Raw genomic sequence first — 22,571 nt, forward strand, 5'->3', positions numbered from 1 at the left:
TCTTCCTTGGTAACAACACAAAGTCTGAGTGACACTGTTGATGTTACATCTGTCTATATGTACATACATACAAGTATGTCTGATCAATTAGTACTAATGCATTGCCAGTAGTAAGTATGTATTCCTATAAAAAAGTGGGAGGTTGAGTAGCTTTTTCATGGATGGCCAAATGAGGCTGTGTTTGAAGGTGTCCAGGGTCTCAACACATAGCTCAACTGAACCACATACACCCAGACATGCCGATCCCTGAGTACATCTGGGCTGCCATGACGGAAGAAGCTACTGCTAACATGAGTTGTTCAAAAACGTTGTATTTAGTAAACTCTGTGTACACAAACAATGTTCTCAATGCTTGCATTCATGTATAGAGACCCTAGTGATACTATGACCAAAGTTTCATGTTCTGTCAAGCCTTCTTAGTGTTTTAAAAATAGCAATGTTGATGGTAGCGTAAAAGTGCCCCATGCACTCCCATTGAAAATGAGTCTGAGCCGAAAACGAAAATACGGTCAATCTTAAAAGTGCCTCTTTCATCGTAATTAAGCTTTTACATGAAGGTTTGATTCATACATTCACAAAAAAGCCTAGGCTGCATTTTCACAAGAGTTTCACTTTAATATTTCAACAAGACAGGACACAATGTAACCATGACATAAATTATTACAATTAAATATTGAAGATACCAATGTGTTATTTTGGCATAGGTGGCTTTATAGTTTCATACATCACAGTGTATATTAATTTAACATCTTAATACAATTACTCTTTATATTTAAGTGAAATGCACCTTGCCTTCAGACACCATGTACTTTTCTGAAGAGAGCCACAGCCTTCTTTTCTTCTTCATGCCGTTTTCTAAGGACGTCCAGTGGCGCTGGCTGGGACATGTCCAAGTCCTCCAAGAAAGGAGTGCACTCAGTGAAGCCTTTAGACTGGTGTTTCTGTCTCTGTTTTGGTTCAAACTGTACAGGGGGCTTTTCTATGGTCTTCGCATATTCTAAGGCCTAAGATTGAAAGAGAGAGAGAGAGAGAGAGAGAGAGATCCACATTTGTTAATGTATTACTGTACAAATCACGGTGTAATGATCAAGCTGCAGTAAGAAGTCAGAAATGGCCATGGTCCTTCAGAAAAGGTCTGTAGAACTGTGACTACCACTCTCTCACCTCCACTGTGACCTCACACACGTTATGAATAGGGTTGCAGGAGTAATTTGGTTTCAAGGTATCCCATGTATGAAAATTGATTGTTATCATACCATGTGCATTTGCTCATCTATGGCATTGAATTTTACTATATTTATGTGTGTGTGTGTGTGTGTGTGTGTGAGAGAGAGAGAGAGAGAGAGAGAGAGAGAGAGAATATATATGTATATATATATATTCATATATGGTCTTTTCAATGATGGAAAATCAATAAAAAAATAAAGTGTTTTTTTCTTTTAAAGAGCACAAGTGGGCATACAGTGTCTTGGGAAATACTACTGCATAGTGAAAAAAGTAGTGTGGAGCCTTTTGTGGCTCCAGAGGAAGCTGCATTTAATCTGATAAATTACCTTCAGTGATGTAACTCGGTGGCTAAGTTGCATTGTGGGTAATGTGGGTACCAGACAAGGAAGAATGTGTGAAACTGAAAAGGTGATATCTCTAGTTCTGCTGTAATGATTTTGATCATTTGTTAATTCAAACAATGTTATAGGAGTGCAGTGTAGACCACTGGGAGGCTTTTTCAAAACCTATAGCCTACATTACCCACAAGGCAAATTAGTCACTGAGTAATATCACTGGAGGTAATGTATCAGATTACATGCAGAATCCTCTGGAGCCACAAAAGGATTTATATTACTTTTTGCACATATACATAGTACTCCCCAAGACAAACAAACACACTTTAATTGTGTAAACTGGTGGAATTAACCTTTGAGGTATTCATTATTTAGTATTCAAATATAGTAATGAATTGTCATGGTATCTTTTTGCAAACCAGTTGTGAGAGACAAGTTATCCAGGATAAACAATGTTTTGCTTAGTGAGCAACCTGCCTTAGTTAAAGGGACATTCCAGTGTAAATTTAATCCATGTTCTAACACATCGTGACACCCAGTCCGACCCCCCCCCCCCCCCCCCACATGCCGGTTGTAAAAGAGACATGTCCCAGACTTCACACACATACACACCCTCATCCTGGGTACGTTCTTGTCATCGACTTCTGGGTCCTTGGCTGGTAGAAATGGAATCCTACTCATCCCTCTGTTCTGCTCGCGGATAACAATTGAATACAGCCTCTGTCGTTTCATTTTCTCAACATAATGATGGTGAAAGAGTAAGAGACGGAGCGAGAAGAGAGGGAAAATGAGACAAAAACAGAAACAGATTATGAAAGGGGTTTTAATTTACTGAGCCATTTCTCCCTTAAGTGCCTTCCTTTTGTGTATGCCCTTTGCAGAGCCTAATCAAGTCCAAAAAAACAAAAAAAAACAGACACAGTGAGCCATTCAGTGGGGCCGATCAAGATTTACACATATCATTCACTAATAGGCTTAGCCATGGAGATTAACATGGCTAAAACCATTGCAAACTGACCAAACATGCTACCTTTTTACAACTGGTTAAAGATGTATAAATGCACACCGAGCACTTAACTTCTTCACTCACTCCCCCATTTCTTTGTAAATGTTATTTTACTTGTGGAACAGCATGGGGCCTTTAAATGATGAACTGGGACAATTGGGAGAGGGTGAATGGATACGCAGAGACACTAGTGGACATCAGGTTTTAGGCAGCTAAACATCATTCATACAATGTCTGAAGATGTTTGTTTTTGTTTGAATCACTGCTTATAGCTGATAATGCTTAAAGGCAAATTAATATGACATCCTGATATGTAGGAATCATGTTCTTCAGTTCCATCTTCTTTCTTGGCAAAAAAAATCGATTAAAGGGCAAACAGGGTCTCAAACATAGAAAGAGTGACATGCGGATATATTGTAGTCAACAGATGATTTCTGCCTCATATTGGTGAAAGCTCTCATAACATGGATAGATGCATGTAAAAAAAACACCAAAAAAAGAGACAGTCAACAAAGAAGTTACAGGGACACGTGTCTTCCTGCTTGTTAGCTTGTCTCTGCCCAGTAGGGAACAAAAAGTGATTCCACTTTGTTCTATCTCCCTCTCTCTCCCAATCAATACTGCCATGCTATTGGATCATAGTCCTTTCAAAACCAGAAGAAACAATTAATGGTGCACAGACCAGGGCAGCCAATGTTATAATTTTCCCACGCATTTTACAATGAGCAGTATGTTATCTAGTTAAAAGGAGGCAGAGGAGAGTTTTCTTTTTGAGATTTTTTCTTTTGGCATTATATTTTGTGGTTATAGCTAATACAATAGCAGGATCAGAGGGTAAATTGGGCCGGAGAGCCTGAACAGCCTTGGTAATCTACGAGATAAATGTATTTAATGTAGGAAAGACAGTGAGGGGTCGCATTAATTGCAGTGAACCTTGATACAATCACTTTCCACAGCAACTTCCAGCCACCCAGCCAGACAAGATCCAACTGCAAGCAGTGTAACTGGCCCAGAAAGAGAGGGAGCGCAGCAATAATTTAACCTAACCTACCTTGGACCTAAGAGAGCAAGTGAGACAAAAATACATGTCAACTTTGTTGCAAGGTGTCTCCCAAAGATAATTTGGGGATTGCACCTCATCCTCCTAGACATGTATGTCATATGTCTATAATATTTATGAAACTTATTTCCAGACATGATTTTATGTCAATAAATCTACATTGGTATTGGTCAATATGATATACAACAATGTTACAATGGTATACATTTGATTACAACTTACGCTGTAACATTTGATGTTGTGCTTGCTATCATGCTACATATATTGGCCTATTACTATAAAGACACAACATAATAAGGGAATGTAACCCAGATTTATGAATGGCACTTGAGCAAAGTCTGCTGTTTAACCATCATCGTGTTACAACTATTAATCTTACACAGACACAAATAGATACATTATCTCATGGCTATCTATCCTGCAAATATCTGTTTAAAAATGAAAAATTATATTAAAAACAAGGTATCACTTGCTTCCATAACAAATGCATGCAGAAGATGGTGGTGCTTTTTCACTTTTGCTAACAGGGGCTGCCAGAATCAAAACAAAATGAAAGTTCCTTGTAGCTGCCTATTTAAGAATAAAATATCAGGGAAAACACAACCAGGTTTGAGCTGCAGCTCAAAAAGCAGTGTAACCACTGTATTTACCAACAGTCCACAAAGCATACACAGTTCACAGCAATGTGGATAATTTCACGTAGAAAAATGACAGGCATGTTTGTTATCAGACAACCTCCTCATGTATCTGTGCAGTTTCTGGATAAATTAATGCACCTGACACAAACTGGTAGCTCAGTGACAATTTCTGATGATATGATGACATGACATTGCAGGTCAGTGCTTACTGTTTTTTCAGTGGCTTTGTAATCAGGACCCAGGCCTTGCAGATTTATGTCTGACTTCAGCTGCTTGTAGTCTTTAAGACTGTATGCCTGTGAGAGAGAGTGGGAGAGAGAGACCCAAGATTTGCAAGTTGACCACCACCAATATTTGTAACACCTCCAAAACAACAACAACTAAAAAAACACTCACCAAACAACCAAACTGTTCCACTAATATTCTATAGAATATATATTCTAGTTTTAAGTAGTGCATTGGATTCTCCTGGATTATAAAGAAGAGCCAGACAGATTTTCAATACTGCTGAAACGTCTACTGAACTGGGCACTATTATATCTCTGAAAAACAATATAGACATAGAGCTGTGTATGGAGAGTCTCAAAAGGCATTCCTTGGGACAAAATTTTATCATGGGGCATGATGACCTAATGTTGATCTATTAAGGGGGTTCTTGACATGATGAAGCCTGATTCTAGCTCATGCTCAGTCAGACACATGCTAAGTCTATACTCTACTTGTATTTGCTGACATTCTCTACTGGATATGATGTTAGAGCTCTGAGTAACATCAACTTTTATTTTTTTCTCTTCAGCAGCCACATTATTAATACACTTTTGCTTTCTGCATGAGTTACAGGCATATATACGCATTTGCAGCTCATATAGATCAAGTGAAAGATGCTTTGTGACTCTAATTGAGGATAACAAGATTCAGTTACTGTATACAATGTCAGTTTAACTGATCTCGCAGCACAGCTAGTGACTACTGTTCAAAATTTTATGTGCCACAACCAAAGTTTATTGAGTTGTCTGACAACAGAAAACAGATAGAAGAAAAACAACCCCAAATCACCAACATGCCAATTTGCACTTGACCAATATCATCACATGACCTCTTATTTGGACTATGGACATGGCAGATTTGCATGGGATTAAAATCACAGATGTCATCTACAGTTATCATAAATTACTAATGTCCCCAGGTAATATTAGTATTGTGCAGATAAGGCTTTGGATGATCCCCTGACATTATGAGAGCATATTTAGTGCTAATTAACAAATGTTGACATACTAATGGACAAAACTAAGAGGTGAACATGGTAAACCTGCTTCTGAAATAACAGTATATTAGCCTTGTCATTGCCATAATGTAAGATTTCTAAAGTTAGCGTTTAGCTTAAGGTGCCACAGAGCTGAAGTGGAGCCTTAACATGGTTTGGACTCTTCATCTCTTTTAATGGCACTTTAGAATCAAAAATATTATGGGCCTATACATGATCCTTGCTTATGCATTGTAGTTCACCTGTAAGTCAATTAATAAATTCAGTCTTGTGAATTCTTTTTCTGTGTATTTTCTATAGATACATTTCTGTCTCTGTAACTGGTGCTTGTTGTTGGGATGGTTAAGGGTCAACCAAAAACCACCAAAAGGTGTGCCTGCAATGAATTAGAATCTGCTGGAAGACAGGTGTCAATGACCGCAGTCAAGCATGTTTTGTATTGTCATGGGCTGAGAGGTTGCCATGCAAGAAAGAAGACACGGCATCTTAAAGCTTGATGGAAGTTTTCTGCTGATCACATGGACAAAGAAAAAGATTTTTGGATGAAACACAAATTGAGTTGTTTGGCCATAATGAGCAGCAATATGTTAGGAGGTGAGAGGGAGAGACCTTTAATCCCAAGAACAACATAACTACCCTCCAGCACTGGGGCTGCTGGGTTGGGAATCAAAAGGAATAAAGGAGTAAAGGAATCAGGGTAAAATTGTCCTGACTTGAACTCCGTCAAGAACATTCGATGGGGTTGCTGTGCTGAAGAAAACAAGTCAGTGTGCAAATTTTGAATTTTGTCAATAGAGGTGTATGTGCATTTCTGACCAAGACTGTATGGTGTTTGTTGATCTAAATGATAACTTTCAAGTTAAGAAGGTTGCCGGTAAAGATTGTGAAGTGTCATTTAGTTTAGAGCAAAAACACAAACATGTCCTCCACCTCAGCAAATACTGAGACCAGTTCTACAAGGTTTCAGAAAGTGTTAGATGAAATGACGTCACTTGTGCAACTTTTGGGTGTGTAGTCTCTCTAATTATATATTTTCACAGACTTATACTTCAACAGTAGACTTTAAGAGTGACAAACATCATGTGCAGGCACTAGCACAATTCAAAAATCCTGTACCTCTTGCCATTCACTACCATACACATTTTTTCTGACATGGCATCCCACAGTGGCCTACCAGAAAGGGAAAATTTCACCTCTTGATAGTGGCTGTCGATGTTATGCTAAACTACCCATTTACTCCTAAAAAACAGAGTAACTACGTTACATTATTGTATGCACCAATGTTTCTTTTCACGGGGAAGAGTAAAAGTGTATTGACTCAAACAGTATGTATAGTACAATACGTTGAGTTTTTGAAGGAATTTGCCTTGGTATCATATGCAGCATACCAGACCGTTTTACCTTACTGGGCTCTGATATGATATTTAAGTACTTTTCTCAAGGACACTGATGAGCTGAGTTTGAGGTGATATAAGTAATACAAGCAAAGGCACAAAGAGATGTACTGCATACCTGCTCCTTCGCAGGTGCTGGTGATGATTATGATGATGGTGTGTGTGTGTGTGTGTGTGTGTGTGTGTGTGTGTGTGTGTGTGTGTGTGTGTGTGTGTGTGTGTGTGTGTGTGTGTGTGTGTGTGACCATGGTTGGATGTAGTCCACATGCTGCCCCAGACAAAAGAGAGGTAATCATTCCAGATTGTACTGGTTGCTTTTCAGAAGGAGGATTTCAGTTTACTTTAGCCACTGGTCATGGATGCAACAGGCTACCTGGAAATAATCCAAGCCCTCTACCCTCTTTCTCCAGCTCCTAAATCATGCTCATCTACTTTCATGCCCAGGCACTGCAGCTAGACTGCTTTACAAAGTGAGCCTGTAATCTCGTCAGACATGATAGCTAACACGGTGGGAGAGATGGTAGGTCAAGGGATTGAGAGTAGTGGGCACCACAGGAGGACTATGTGAGGGCTCCAGCATGAATACAATTCTAAGTACTTCAGCATACTTTCTAGATTTTGTTGAGCCCATTCAACTCAACCGTTATTTGTTAACTCGTACAAAATGTACACGGAACGTTGTATTGTTATCAATAATGTCATTTCTTAATGTGTGTTAATGTAATGAAATTATTGTTAATGTAACAATTCATAGGATGCATTTGAATTGATTTGTATTTGATTAGTTGTCATCAATTACATGTGTTGCCAACTATTTTGATAATCAGCTAATTAGTTTGAGTAATTTTTTAGCAAAAAGCAGAATTCAGTAAGCCAATTCTCTGATTCCAGCCTCTTAAATGTGAATATATTCTGTTTTTTACTCCTCTATGACAGTAGAAAGCATGTTGTAGAAAAACAAGACATTTAAGGACATTTTTCAACATTTACTGATATTTTATAGACCAAATAAGGAAACCTATAGTTGCATCCTTGCATCATTCTATCTGTGTTAAAGGTTGTTACTAACAGGTGAGGCTTGTAGTCTCAGCACAATCATAAAATGTGTCTTGCATTGTGCCAATTAAGCATGGTTGCAAAAAATATCAATATTTTTCTTATTATTTAATATATATATATTTATATTTAAGTTTGTTTGTCACTTTAAAGCACTACTAGGGATAGTATCACCACTTACACATAACTAGTACAGAATATGGTATTTCTGCAACAGGTACCTCTAATTAAATAAGGCTACACATTGATGTAGAAATTGTTAGCTGGAGCTAAATCTGACCTGTTAAACAACGCCTTCCAAAAGCCAAATCATAAAACCCTAACATTGCTGCTGTGTATGCAGCTACCTTGGAAAAGGCTGGCTGGTTGAGTCACTTTCTACTCAGGATCCACCTGCACAACTTAGCCTGACAAACCAAAGCAGACGGGAAAATAACAACAATAGCCAAATCTTTAAATGCAAATGGGTTTCTTTAGTGGCCCTGCGCCTCACAGACTGTCTTTAATCACCTTATTCTCTTGCACATCTTCAAATGGCTTCTCAGAGCCCGTGGTTTATATAGTCATCGTCTCATAGCAATTAAGTGTATCGTAGTGGAGCTAGACAATTAACCCCATGTTATGGAGCCTTAGTCACCAGAACACTCCTGCTGGATTAAGCAGTTGCTGCATGGAGAAAGCTAGGGGATTATTTAGGACTTCAAAGGGGCATGTATTTGTGTAACCTCGCGTGTTCATGGGGATTAAAGGGGAATGGCACTCAAATTGAAGACTTTATGTGTCACTGTTGTTAGGTGAAACTGCATAATGAGTTGTTATTTCTTTAACTAGAATGTGATTATTCAGTACATGCTGAGAGAGTTTTGTGGTCCTTGAGCTTTAAAACTGTTTTAAAAACCATGCATATGAAACAAATCCTCAGAGTTATTTTCATGTGTATCATCCCAGATATGATGGCAGACATACATAATACACTGATGAAACACAAATATTTGTAAACATTTACAAGCCTTCCAGCCACGATACAAATGAAGCTCACAGACACACCAACCTTATAAGTGACCTTTGCCCTCAGCTGCTTCTGTTTCTCCATCTGAACCAGGTAGCCATCAGAGTTACTTCTATGGATTGGATAGGCTGTGCTCACACTCTGACAGGGGCTCAACTCAGACTCTTTTCCTGTAATTGGCTTTCCGATCGGGGGCAGAACTGTGTAGGAGCCTGAACACATTGACAAAGTGGTGGTGGGTGTCCTGGGGAGGCTTTGTGGAAATAGTGTACTGTGAACCTCATTTGAGCTCCACTTCTGGTCTTTCCCCACAAAGAATAATGGACAATGTAGTGCAGTTTTCCTGAAACACAAAATTATTGGTGGATGAATAATGATGGGTCCCATGATAATAGATGAGACAAAACATGTCAAAATTACTCATATTATATTATTTTATATACTCCCTATTTTTATTCATTTACATATGGTGTATCACCCATACATTTCAACAAATTAATCAATTTAATATTGATACCCATGGGACAATGCAATCTCAGCTTCAGTTGTGGGGCTCAACTGAGGAGCATCATGAGGAGATGCTACATTGATGACTGTATCTTGGCCCCTCTGTTGGAGTAATGGAAGGAAATGGGATGAAGTGCTGAGGTTGATGTTGAGGTGGACAGTGTGGGGCAAAGGCTGTGATGAAGTCATCTTCTGAGGTTTTGCCTGAGTTCCAGCGATGGGTCTTGCTAATGGATAACTCAGACTGCCTCCCCACTCAGCACTGACCCCTATGGCAGGTGGCTGCTGCTGTTGAGGGGGGTTGGGGTATTCTTTCCACTGGACTTTCTTCCCTTTGCCGATCTGGGTTACCTGGGTGGAGAGTAGGATAAACTGTTTGAGTATATATTTTTAGTCCAGTCATACCCAGCTAGAATACTCTGTTTTAAAGCTGAACCAATTTATCAACTGGCCGGTATTGTCAGCCGATCAGCCGTGATGATGCACTAATGATGTGGGATGACAATTACCCAAATTGTCAATCAGTGAGTTACCTGTCAGTCTGTATGACTTCATGTTTACTCTTCTTGGTTCATTTGTAAAATACCAACACCAAAAGGAACCAGACCAAAACTAAAATAAAACTGTGTATAATTTCTTTCAGTTGATCTGGACCAATTGAACCAAATTTAAGCGATGAAAACACACAACACATTTACACCACAAAAACAACAACAGGTAGCTCCAAAAAAAAAGAGGCATGATTTGTGTGTAAGAAGGACTGTCACTCTCCTTTGCATTATCTCACTAAATTATTTGAGCCTGTGTCTCATGCATCTGATGCAACTGATTTAGCAAACACCAGCTTTGCCCATACCAGTGGGAAAATATTCAGTCTTGTCTGCTTGGCAGTGTTTGAGGTACCTGCTCAAGTGCTCAATATAAAAATGCTTCTCCGATCCTCTCCTTTTTCCCTCAGACCTACTTTTAAAAAAAGGTTAAACAATGCCACCAGTGATGAGTACACAGTTTCTTCAGGAAATTAAGACCAGGGTGATAGTGTCCTGTCTGGGCACCAGCTAGACAGAACTCACTAGACCTTCTGCAATTAAACGTCTATACGCTTTCAATACTGCAAGACAAACTAGGCCAACAAATCGACCAAGTCAAAAGAAAAGGAGAGTCCTACCCTCAACTGCTTTGTTTTCCGGAGCCACCACAGCTTGAGGTCTGTACTGTCCTTTTGATGTTCTGTGATGGCCGTCTCCTTCAGAGTTTCATGCACCTTTAGACAGATAAAAAAAGAGAAAGCAACATGCTGATACAGATGAAAGTTGAAACAAATAATTTTGCCTGGCTATATAGTGTGAAATGCAGCCTTTACTAAGGCCCATGCAACCAACACAAATATACCCATTCAGTGGTATCAATACCGCCTCCATTTCTATCAGTGCCTGTCTCCTTTGACCACATCATATTACATCAATTTACTGTTTCAGTTGTTCCTAATGTACCCACTTGTGAAATGGAAATATGTTCTATTAATGCTGTAATGAAAATCATTTAGTTAACTTCAGGACTCCCCTCAGCGACAGAGGACCATCTGAGTGGATCAATGATATTGACAGGCTGAAGACTTGTTCCCTGAATGCCACTAATTCTGTGAGCGTGAATAGGTGAAGGTCACAAGGAATGAGTGGATCCAGTTGTAACACATCCATCAATAAGTGTGTCTGTGATGGCATCTAATTGGCTACTATTATGCTGAGAAAATTTCAGGGCACTGTTGACCAAACCACCTAGACCTGAAGCTGTTTACATATGTAAGTGGTCTAGTCTTTTGTCTGCAGCTTTCCAGCATTTTTTTGTGTTTTGGGGCATTAACAGAACCCCAAAGGAGAATCTTTTTGAAATGACAGGGAGCCTTCGGGACATTTGGCTACTGTTTTTAGATGAACAGTAAGGAGAGAGCAGTTGTTCGAAAATCAGGTGTCAGTAACTTCTCTATCAATACACACACTCAGACGTTGTGCTTCTCACCTTTACCCATTGCCTTTTGTCACCCATTATAAACATTCCAATCAGCTGGAGAAAATGATCATGGCTATATTGCATTTTGAGCATGGTAAGCTGTGTAAAATCTTTTCTACTAAATTGGGAGGCCCATAATTGCTTCTCTGCGAGACGATGTCACAACAAAGTCTGACAATTGCAGCTAGCTGTATTACCTCCTGTACCTGGGAAACATCTGCTTTTTGCAATGAAGACTTCAAAGGATCTGTGGATCTTGAATTGCATTTAGCTGCTATTGTGGCCAGCCCAGGTAATCTTGATTAGATGTTTAGACTGAGGCAGGGTATACAGTGCCAGAGAGCTCCCCAGAGCATTGGACTAAAGCTATTAAAAGATTGTACATTATGTTCCCCTGGCTTTGAAGTGAGGGCCTGCTAGAGGAGAAGGGACTCTAAGGGGTGAGTGCAATAGCAGAAGATTGATCTGCTACTTCTGTCTTTATCAAAGGAGGCCCAGGCCCTGATGAAGCCAATCATTGCTACCGCCACTCTGCCACTTGGCTGAGCTAAACATCTGCTGCATTAGGAAATTGTGTACATTTAATAACATGTCTAATTATCACAAGTTGCCTTCAGATAGTAGTTCTCTTCAAAAGACCAAATGGGGTATTTTAAAAGGGCCTAGTAACAACTGGCTTGTCTTGACTTGCATTTATTTATGAAACTGATGTGATTTGTACGTGGAGTGTTGATATCTTTTGCAAGGAGCTACGGACAAGGAAGGGTGGAGGAAGCAGACCTTTAACATGTTATGTTCCAACAATCACAAACTGGATGTAGAAAATAAAATTCTCATGTTACTTCTTTGGTCTGGGTTTCATTGAAAATAAAATCCTCATGTTATTTCTTTGGTTTGGGTTTTATCGAAAATAAAATTCTTACGTTACCGCTTTGGTTTGGGTATCTTCAGATAATCTGTCTGCGTTGATCTGTGTATGGTCAATGTATCATTTGTTAATTTGATTTAAACTAGTCTTAAATCATAGAATGAAAATGATCATTATTTTTATTATTTGATTTGTAATTATTTGATACAAAAAAACAAATAATGGGCCAAGGACCGAATCTGATTTTGTATTTAATTTATCCAATTTGTTTTACTCAGAGGTTATTTATTACTGCTTTACTGAATCACATAGTAGGTCTTGCTCATAAACTACTCTGTTTATGGTAGATTACCAGTTATGAAAAAAATATTATTATTATTGTTGTTGTTGTTGTTGTTGTTGTTGTTGTTATTATCATTATTATTTCATTACTGCATGTTCAGTGGTCATCTGGTGTTAATGGGTTGTGCTTGTGTTATACTTGTGGTTGGTTTGTTAAAACTACCAGCCAGCAGCAGAGTTGATGCAGCAGATAATGAGCCACTTGCCATGGCACCACAGCGAACAGGTCCAGGTGATGGAGGTGGGCTGCCCTGTCACTGCTCCACCATCCGGCCTGTCCGCTGTACCCAATGAGCCCAGGGACACTGCAGTTGCAGTGAAGTTTGTTCAGGAGGATGACTGACTGAGAGGAGAGTTGCAAAAGACTGAGAGATGGGCCTAAAAGTATGTCCTGTTATTCATTACTTTTGAACTAAGCATAAAATCAAAAGTAAAAAGTAAGTAAAAAAGAAAGAGTTATTAGTTTTTGTTTCACATTCTTAAACAATTAAATAATGAAATAATGATATGTTTTTTTTCCGCCTCTACGCCCCTTCTACTGAAGCATGCTTTGCCAACGGAAAAGATGCAATCATCAACATCGGAAAAAGGAATTGTGGGTTTGGATTAAGTGCAGGCTGTGAGACAGTCCACTAGTGACGAGCCAGACCATCGGGACAAAATGTTTGCAAAAGCGAAAATGATTGCTCCAAGAAGAGAGGAAGAGAGTCAGGATCAGGAAACATTATAATCTCAATGTTTATAAACCTTGTCAATTGCTTTGACTTGTGGTTTATAAAGCATTAGATTGTCTGTTAACAGTGACATTAACATTAACCAAAGTTTAAATATTAATTTACTTTTTAATAATAATTAAAGTTGCCATACTTTTCATGCATATTTTGCAACACACTCAATTCATAGATTAATGCTACCATGAAACAAGAAATAAACCACATGCAAATTGGTGCCTATTCATTTATGCTCTATGTCCCTATTAAGTAACGTCTTTCGGTAGACAGCCCAATGTAAAACTAATAAATGAATTCAGAGGGAAAATGAAAAAAAAAAACAGACGCTGTAGAGGGCTGGGGCTCAGATGGGTGAACAAGGTTGGGGGTATTATAGCCAGCAAACAGTCGTGTGGCCCGACAAACGGGGACTGTGGGACATTCTGACCAATTATACTGCTGTGCCAGGTGCAGGGACGTCTAAGAGCCTATTGGTAACCATGCGACTCTTAATAAGCACTGTATAGGCAGACATGGCTCTTTTCATATGGTGGAGAAGGAGGCAGATGAAAACAGCTATGGCCCTCTGCCAAACTAATTTTCCGGATTGGGTCCGAGCAAACATCATTCTCTTGGTTGTTGTCTGAGATGACAATAAAAGGCATACAGCTACCAATAATGTCACTAAATGAGCCTAAGCTTGGCTGATGCAGAAGGAGAAAAATAGAAAAGGCCTATATTGTCCTATATTGTGCTCAGGAGCAATTGCTCATTAATATTGTCACCAGATTAGAGTGAGTTTTGCAGAGTAAAAATACTTACACTTGGCTGCTTTTCTTATCACCTGTGCACAGCAAATATGCTGGAAAATATAAAGAAACAAAAGCCATCTGTTGTGAATCGCACTAACAAGCCTCTGTCTGAACTGATCTCTGTCTGTAAAAAAAAAAAACCTTAATGCTGTATATAGTAATCTATCACCAAGCCATAACCTGTAACGCCTTTGTGCACATAAAAAAAAACGTAATTGTAAATTGTCAGTTCAAACTATGTTTTAAAAGAGAACATTTATGTTGATCACAATATTTTCAATAGTCTGTCCTCCGTCAAATCTAATCTTAAATCATTCAAGTGTAACGCAGCTCCGTTGCCAGGAATCATTTTCAATGCTAGTGCAGCTCCTGGTGACTGTTTCTGTAATTGCAACCTATTTCCAAAGAGGGTGTGCGCTGGAGTGACCATTACAGTGGCATCGTGGAATTTGTAATCAAATTCTCATCCTACGATTTAAACAAAAGCTGAATCGCTGAGAAAGCATTGTATACATACCTTATTCACACTGTGAGGAATGCCTTCCTTTTGTGCATGCACCATTGCATACGAGCCATATTTGGATGTGTTGTACCCCAGAGTTATTTTGTTCCGCTCCACTATGTTGTCTGTGAGTCTTTCTAATTTTTTGTTTGATGAAACCTTAGGACTCGACAATACAGGTGTGTTCATACCCTGTGTTTGACTGGGTCCTCCTTGTGTGTTTCTCAGTCCTCGCTGGTCTTGAAAGTACCTAGCATGTACATCCTCTTTCAGTTCAGGAGACATGCTTACATTGTCACCAGCACTGTCACAGCTATTTTCAAATGTCTGTCTGAATCCTCTCTGTAAAGATCTGTTTTCACTTTTATTATTGGTGAAAATGCTTGTTGGCCTTGAAAGTTCAGTCTCAGGGGATATAAAATGCAAAGCTTGGTTGTGGGAACTCATTACTGTGTTATTCTGACCATCTTGTTGATGTAGGTGGTATGGCTCTTCAGACTTATTGACAGCCATACTAGGGGTCACCATAACAGCTGAACTTGTGTCAACAATATATCTGTATCCTCCTCTCATTATCAGCCCCTGTCTGTCAGCACATGTCTGATGAGATATATCTTTCGGGACTTCGTAATATTCCTCGATGGAAACCTGTGGACTCTCATTGAAGCATCCAGCTCCCTTCAGGTTGGTCCTCCATTTGGGGTCATAGTAGGCATCATCAGAAACCAGCTGGCTGTAAAGTTAAAGAAAGACAAGCGCAATAAAGATATATATAAAACAATTACTGAGATAGGAAACTAAAGTTATGTAAAAGAGGATGTACATATGTATTTAGGAAAGTCTAAATCACATTGTGAATAATTGATTCAGTTGTTGGTAAGTAGATTTATAAATGAGATTTCCATAAACAAAGGCGGTTTTACAGACACCTAAATGCCACATACGCATGAGAAGTCAAAGGAACAAGAGGCATTACACCATTATTAGAATGATGGTGTCCTCAAACAAAGAAAGCTAGGCCTTGTTAGAGACTTTGAAATTGAAACAGATAAGGGGGATTATGAGCCTGTATTTACAGATAATTTTAGTATTTTCACCTCCAGGCTCACTAATGAGAGTATATTTGAGAGCTACAAGCAGGGGAATGGTTCACAAACGGCAATTTTCAGCTTATGAAATGGCTTGAAAATTGCAGGCTAAAATGCTCTTTCTGATGGTGATGAAAAGATCTCATTAAAATAAATAGCAGAGAGCCTCTTTGTTGTGCTTACTGGGAGGACGTGGGGAGCCTACTTCTCTTGCCATGATGCTGGGCATCAGGGGGGAGGGTTGCCTAGGTGTAGGGCCCTTCACTTCGACGAGGCCAAAAGGGTAAGGGATGTCTCTCTAATGACTCAGACTTAAACAAGTTGGAGAATACATTATAGACAAAATGCAGCTGGGCGTGATGCCTCTAACAGTGGCAAAACACCACAGCCTATTATGTCTTGCCCAAGATACAGACGTCTAAATACAAAAGGCAGTGAAATATTGTGACAAATGCTGAATGGTAAAATGAAAAAACTGGTTATACGGACAACACCCACATATCCTTTGCAACATTTCGAGTGAGATAGGTGTAAGATATAGTGAGGAGGTATGAATGGAGTTGTTTAAATAGGAATCTTCTGCTTGAATGAGGAATGCCCATTGGGTTTGTAAACTATGCAATGGCAATGGGTGAAAAGGCTTATCCGCTTTGAGGAGGCAGTAGAGAGGACTATGAGAACATGATGATTGGAATGGGGCTGTGTACACTGCCTTGGCTCTAGGAAATGGAGCCTTTGTGAGAATATGTCATGGTCATTTTCCTCTGAAACAATGTACTTTTCAAGCACATCCACACTTGATGGGCATCAATCTGCACGGGTTATGAATAAAATGAAGAATGCCGCTTTTCTATTTTGGAGAGAAATGAGTGTCAGGCAGTATCTGAAGGTAAGAGCAGAGGAAACAACAGTACGAGTTGACAAGAGTGCAAAAACAGATGTGGTGTTGTTCCTCACCATAGATGCCTACCTCTGCTCCATCAAAAGAGAGAAAGACATATCTCCTTTACAGCAACAATGATCCTTGTAATGGACCACGAGTGACCACTTATTGAGATCCACCTAAACAAAACAAAAATCTAATTTCCCTCAAATGAAAGCCATTATGCTGAAAGCATCTGAATTAGGACATTCTCACTACAATGTAGCATAGGTGCCTGCATCTCATTGAATAACTGACACCATTCTATTGTTAAGTGAAGAATGAAGGCTATTCATCTTTTGTCATCCCTGTGCTTTATAAAAGTAAACTGTTTGATTGCTGCTGTGAATCTCCTTGTTGTATTTTGTCTAAGCAGTTCTATTATCTGCTTAATTTTAATAAATTTGTCACTGACAATAAAGCGACAGTCCACTTCAATGGACAAATTGATCAAGTTTAGGCACAAACTCATCCTGGTGAACAGCTTATATAATGCCATGTTTGTAGACTTATAGTGATACACAAGGTTACAAACATAATGTGATTGGTCAGATTTTTTTCACAACAATATCTATACCCTACTTATCTCTATAACCACCCAGTGAGAAACTGAGTTGTAATCAGAACAGAACAAATCCTGTTTCATTAAGAAATAATGACAGCAGGTTTTGTTTTACTAGTCAGTGCTTAGCGATTGTTCCACTCATATCAATTACTGAACATCTACTGCCATCTACTGGACAAACTTCATATCAGAGTAAGTCATGTATTCTGCAGTCAGTAAAAGGGTGTCTGGTGATATTCTTTATCTATCTTACTGAAAAGGCTAACAATAACTAAGGAAGGACATAAATAAGTACCTTTGTGTATGTAAAGTCTGATATGTCTTATTCATTGGTGCAGCAACATACATGAGCCAAAACATTAAAACCACTGACATCTAAAGTGAATTACGTTGATAATCTTGGTATGGTTCTACAGGGAAACTTTAGGACCTGGCAGTCATGTGGATATCACCTTACACACACTGTCATAGACAAATCAAACCCCTCGTGGCAAAAGCACAGAGTGTGACCCAGAGTAGGATAATGTGCCCTGCCACACTGTAACTGCTCAGGAATGGCCAGGGATACCTGACAAAGAGCTCAAAGCACCGACTGTGTCTCCAAATTCCCCAAATCCCAATCTGATTAAGAATTGCTGGGACATCCCAAAACAAGTCCTATCCATGGAGACACCATGGATGAGACCTGGCTCTGACCTGTCGAGGCAGGGAAACAGGAACTCTGGGGTTTTGGCAGATCCCCGTAGTCACTTGGGTTGCGAGTGGGGCCTCTTGTGCCAAGACTTCCTACAGATGCTTGACTGGGCTGGACACACACACACACACACACACACACACACACACACACACACACACACACACACACACACACACACACATACACACACACACACACACACCACACCACTGTCCTTTATTTTGACTCAGCCCCACATATGTCATCCTGCTGCTGTTAGTTCCAGGTACTTCTCCAGTGCCCAGTTTTAGGAAATAAACTCAACTTTTTTTTGAAATAATGTATAATGTATCAGGTGTTTATTAGGAACTTGGAATAGTGGATTATGTTTGCAATAATCAAACTATAGTATTACCAGAGCCTAATTTTATTTCATGTTGCCTTGGATATTTAGAACTTTTTTTTCCTTATCCAAACAGGTGTCATTTAGAATTGGGATGCTTGGACATGTCCTCACCAGTTGATGTAAAGGTGCCAGAAAAATAGCTTTCATCCATTTTTCTCGATCCCCATCAGCTGCACAGCCGAAACTTGCTGCTGCTGATTCTGATTTGAATTTATGACAACATTGTAACCCAGGGCCTGATATGTACAGCAGACTATAAAATAAGGCTAAGCAACAGTCTGCAACATGTGCAGGAAAACTGCTAATGTTCATCATACAATAAGTCTATCAGCACATTCTAATCAGAGTGTATAACATGGACTGTTTAGCTAGCTAGAATAGCTATATGGTTTGCAAAAATATGAAGATGTCTGTGCAGTGCCGCTTGCTGTAGTTTCCAACAATTTCTTCCCTTTTCCTCCCTTTTCCTCTAAACTAAACATGTACTTTGTGCATTGTTTTGCATTTTATGCTCATTATTTTCAGATTTCAGATTTCATCTCTGTAGCTGCATCATGTGACCAAAACCTTTCATTGATCTTAATGAAATTTGCAGGACTAACACGTTTCATAGCCAGGAATTAATTTTGAGGATTTTTTTTGCCCCAACAGAAAGTTGGCCATCTTAAATGGAGTGCATTGATTTTCATTTTGCCAACACTTCAGGGACTTTAGGATGTTAACAGACACACCAAATTTGGCATGTAGCTTCAAACTCATTAGTACTTTAATTTGATGACACAACTGCCCTCAGGTGCAGCACAACTGCTCAGTAGCCCCTAATGGCTTTTCCTATTTGTAAATACAGCCAAACTCCTACACACGCCCAAGTTTCACATTCATCAGCAGTCATGAACACTAATATCTGCTAGGGTCTGGGCCTTTTCAGTGACAACATACCTCCACAGTGCCCCCCTGGAAGATTTCAAACTTGAAGCCCTGCCATCTCCAAGGTTTCAAGCTTAAAGCCCCGCCTCCTATATGCACATACATGCACGACATTCGTTATGTATCATGACCAGATGCACAAAAAACCCTCTTGGACCCATACCCTCAGCCCAAGGGGAAGTCTGTTATTTTGATTCACAGTTGATATTTCGCCACCAATTGGTGCCATTTCCCTGCCTCATACTTAAAGGAACTCCTCCTACATATTTACCACAACACAGTTCAGTCAGTCCTCAGATACACTTTCTCATCTACACCTAATTGGTCACAAATGTAGAGGGTTTCGCCCTGAATACATCTATCGATCAACACTGTCATATCCATAGCACCACCCACAGAAGTCAGCCTCATATCAATCAGTCTTACTTCATTTATATAGCACTTTTCATACCAATAACATGTAGTACAAAGTACATTACACAATAAATGCAAGCAAAACAACACAGAAGGAAAACCAAACATCATCCGATTTACATGGCATTTACAAATTGTTTTCTCCACATCATACACTACAATATGACATATAATTGATGGGTGATCTCTAGCGCCACATAGTGGACCCAGGCAGTGTTATTTCACCAATTTAGACAACATCCAGTAAACGCATGCATGTGCAGACATCTACCTGTGCGCATTCCAATGGCGCCACAGCCCGACTTACATTGGCGGCAAGGGCCCGCTCATAGCTGCTTGCAGCTTTAATTACATTTCTTTTTTTGGAATATTTGTCTACTCTGACATCATACCATTACATTCACTAAATCATATTAAAAACCATTTTAAAAATATTTTTCATCGAGCCCTTATGTCCCCACCACTATTCAATGAAAATGGGGCCCTTGTGAAAAAAATATATGTGTACTCAGAATGTGTCGATTACAGCCTGGTAACATTGTTGTGACACAACAGATGACGTTTCATGTGCAACAGAACACAAATCCAACCATAACTTACTTATGCTGAGTTACCACTCGCAGATATGCCCTGATGTTACTTTGTATATTATAATGTTATTATAATGTTATTGCAATGTCAAATGGGTTGCTGTTTTTCAGACAAACTTCAGAATTACTGTCACTTACCTTGTTCCCTCTCTTTCATACATTTGTGCATCCATATATTCACTCTGTAACAGGGTGGGATTCCACTTGGTATGGGGGGGTGCTACTACTTCCAGGCTATCATAGACATGAAGATCTTCAGTTTCCTCATCAGTTGCATCTTCATCCTTTCCATCTCCATGCTGTAGGCTGTCAGCATTCTCCTTCTGAGGTAGGATGTATTTGTTTTGATCAACAGACATTGGTAGCTGTTGTTGATAAGCTATCTCTTGGGCCAAATTCTCTGTATTGGACTCCATAGAGCCCTACTTGTAGGCCAGAAGTGCTTGTCTTGGAAAAGGATGCTCTTCTTGCTCAGTGTTCAGCACCTGACACATACTCTCACGTTTGAGTCCTTTATCCGTGTTTGTGTCGTAGGTGGACAGTCTGCTTCATCAAGATGATGGTCTGTGATTACCTACAAACACTGCAGCTAACACACATAAAGAGAAAGAGAGCTTTATTGCATAAGATGAATCTCAGACTGTGATAGCGCAAGTATTCTGAGCATTAATACATTTATTTCATGGCTACACATTCTTAAAGTCCAGGATCAATGTCTGAAACATCAAAACCTCACATTCCAGCAAGCAAATCTGTACTTTCTTATGCCTTTATTGCTTAAGACACCAAAAGTACAGGTTTTGCGATTAATATTAACAATGGCTTTATTCTATTTCAAGTATTACATTCAACCATCACTCATTTTTATCACTGACACAAAATGTTTCCCTAAAAAAAAAAAACGCTGTTTCATTACATTGGGAGTCTCTGCTCTGGTTAACCAAAACGCTTGCTTGAAACACAGATGGGACAAGTCAATGAATGTGTGCAAACATTAACACGAGTGGGGCCAGTAACATTGACGGTTCGGTTACCTGTACAATTAGGCGCTGACAGTGCGATACACGCCTACATAGATCGCGGCCATCATCATTAGTATGTTTATTATTGATTAGCCTACACCCGCGTTACAAAAGTCAAAATGTCTGCAGAGGGCATTCCTGGGTACGCCACTGAAATGACAAGAGAAATAATCCTGAGAAGATCTCAAACCAAAGAAGAAAACCGTAACTGTTCTCTGATACCGTTTCTAAATTTCCCTTGGGATAAATTAACTATCTATCGATCTTTCTAGAGTTGAAATTAGTGGCGTTGTCGCTTAATGGTAGCGTGACAGATGGCTTTTATTCTAGGCCTATCGCTGAACGACTGCATCAAAGCTTAACGTTAGCCATTATTTTGCCTCAAGAAGGAAGAGTAGGAAAAAACAGAGACACATAAGTTCAATCATGTAAAAAAAAAAATCTACTGCATTTCTTACAGTAACAATTAAAACAACACTTCTTTGTTTCATGGTAAATGAACGTTTAGTAAGTAAGGTAAATAAGCTCACCGGATTTCCACTCAGTGCTTCGCGGCCATGCAACCATGGAAACGCCGACGCACACTTGCTGCCTTTAAGTGCTCTTCATTAAAGATCCGAAAAATGGGGTCACATATGTAGAGTAATTTATCAGCTGACATTGACTCAGCAATAAAGTCCATCTAACACACAATGGCTAGAACGTAGAACTGCCGCAACAGTCGGTCATAAACTCTTACCGCATTCGTTGCATGCGATCCGCCTCATTGAAGTCCTAGTACTTCCGTAAAGCAAAAATATTCGTCACTTTGATCAAGATTCATTATGCCGGCAACAAACTTAGATTACTTTTTCTTGTAACGACTAACGTAGCGATCTGCATGTTTAGTAATACATTTACTAAGTCTTTCATAAAGTAATCCTTTGCTGGAGAAAACGATGTTATCATCCAGTATGCCCACGGCTTTCTAGCCTTCGTTAGTCCTTAGCTCCAACTGGAACCGTCTGTCTCCTGCGTTATAGTCACTGTGACTGAGGGTGAAATAGAAAAGTTTCAAACAAGGCCCAATTACCGTATTTGTGTATTTGTGCTTTTACCATTTCCATGTAAAGCACTCAGTTTACAGGTTCACTGGTTACGTTTTAATCATGAGCTAAAGACTACAAAATGACAGTACAGACAATATATTCAGATGGTACATGTAGTTTTGTTTGCATACAT

At 39.4% G+C, this 22,571-nt stretch overlaps 1 protein-coding gene across 6 annotated transcripts; it reads right to left on the reverse strand.

The window, feature by feature from the left end:
• Positions 1-590: 590 nt before the first annotated feature.
• jhy (junctional cadherin complex regulator) lies at positions 591-22,392 on the reverse strand. 6 transcript variants are annotated; one of them, XM_037118989.1, is made up of 11 exons: positions 22,090-22,392; positions 21,881-21,953; positions 21,363-21,500; positions 20,467-20,917; positions 14,756-15,473; positions 10,665-10,760; positions 9,507-9,847; positions 9,032-9,332; positions 4,476-4,562; positions 2,175-2,303; positions 591-1,004 (listed from the first exon to the last, which is right to left on the reverse strand). In XM_037118989.1, exons 4-11 carry the CDS (start codon positions 20,742-20,744, stop codon positions 795-797), a joined length of 2,160 nt encoding a protein of 719 aa, XP_036974884.1. In that variant the 5' UTR covers positions 20,745-20,917; positions 21,363-21,500; positions 21,881-21,953; positions 22,090-22,392; the 3' UTR covers positions 591-794. The 6 variants fall into 6 exon arrangements, with proteins under 6 accessions (XP_036974884.1, XP_036974883.1, XP_036974886.1 ...); XM_037118988.1 differs by lacking the exon at positions 21,363-21,500; XM_037118991.1 differs by lacking the exons at positions 21,363-21,500; positions 21,881-21,953; positions 22,090-22,392 and adding exons at positions 16,799-16,890; positions 18,012-18,120 and having other exon boundaries at positions 20,467-20,606.
• Positions 22,393-22,571: the final 179 nt, after the last annotated feature.

This window comes from Acanthopagrus latus, chromosome 13 (genome assembly GCF_904848185.1).
Source record: "Acanthopagrus latus isolate v.2019 chromosome 13, fAcaLat1.1, whole genome shotgun sequence".
NCBI classification, from domain to species: domain Eukaryota; kingdom Metazoa; phylum Chordata; class Actinopteri; order Spariformes; family Sparidae; genus Acanthopagrus; species Acanthopagrus latus.

Bases quoted from the DNA above. Each gene is read 5' to 3' on its own strand.
- jhy (XM_037118988.1), bottom strand. From the start codon at position 20,744: ATGGAGTCCAATACAGAGAATTTGGCCCAAGAGATAGCTTATCAACAA. The intron at 10,761-14,755 runs GTATGTATACAA...ATCTGTCTAAAG, and splicing joins TTCCTCACAGTGTGAATAAG to GTGCATGAAACTCTGAAGGA. The intron at 9,848-10,664 runs GTAGGACTCTCC...CTCTCCACCCAG, and splicing joins GGAAAACAAAGCAGTTGAGG to GTAACCCAGATCGGCAAAGG.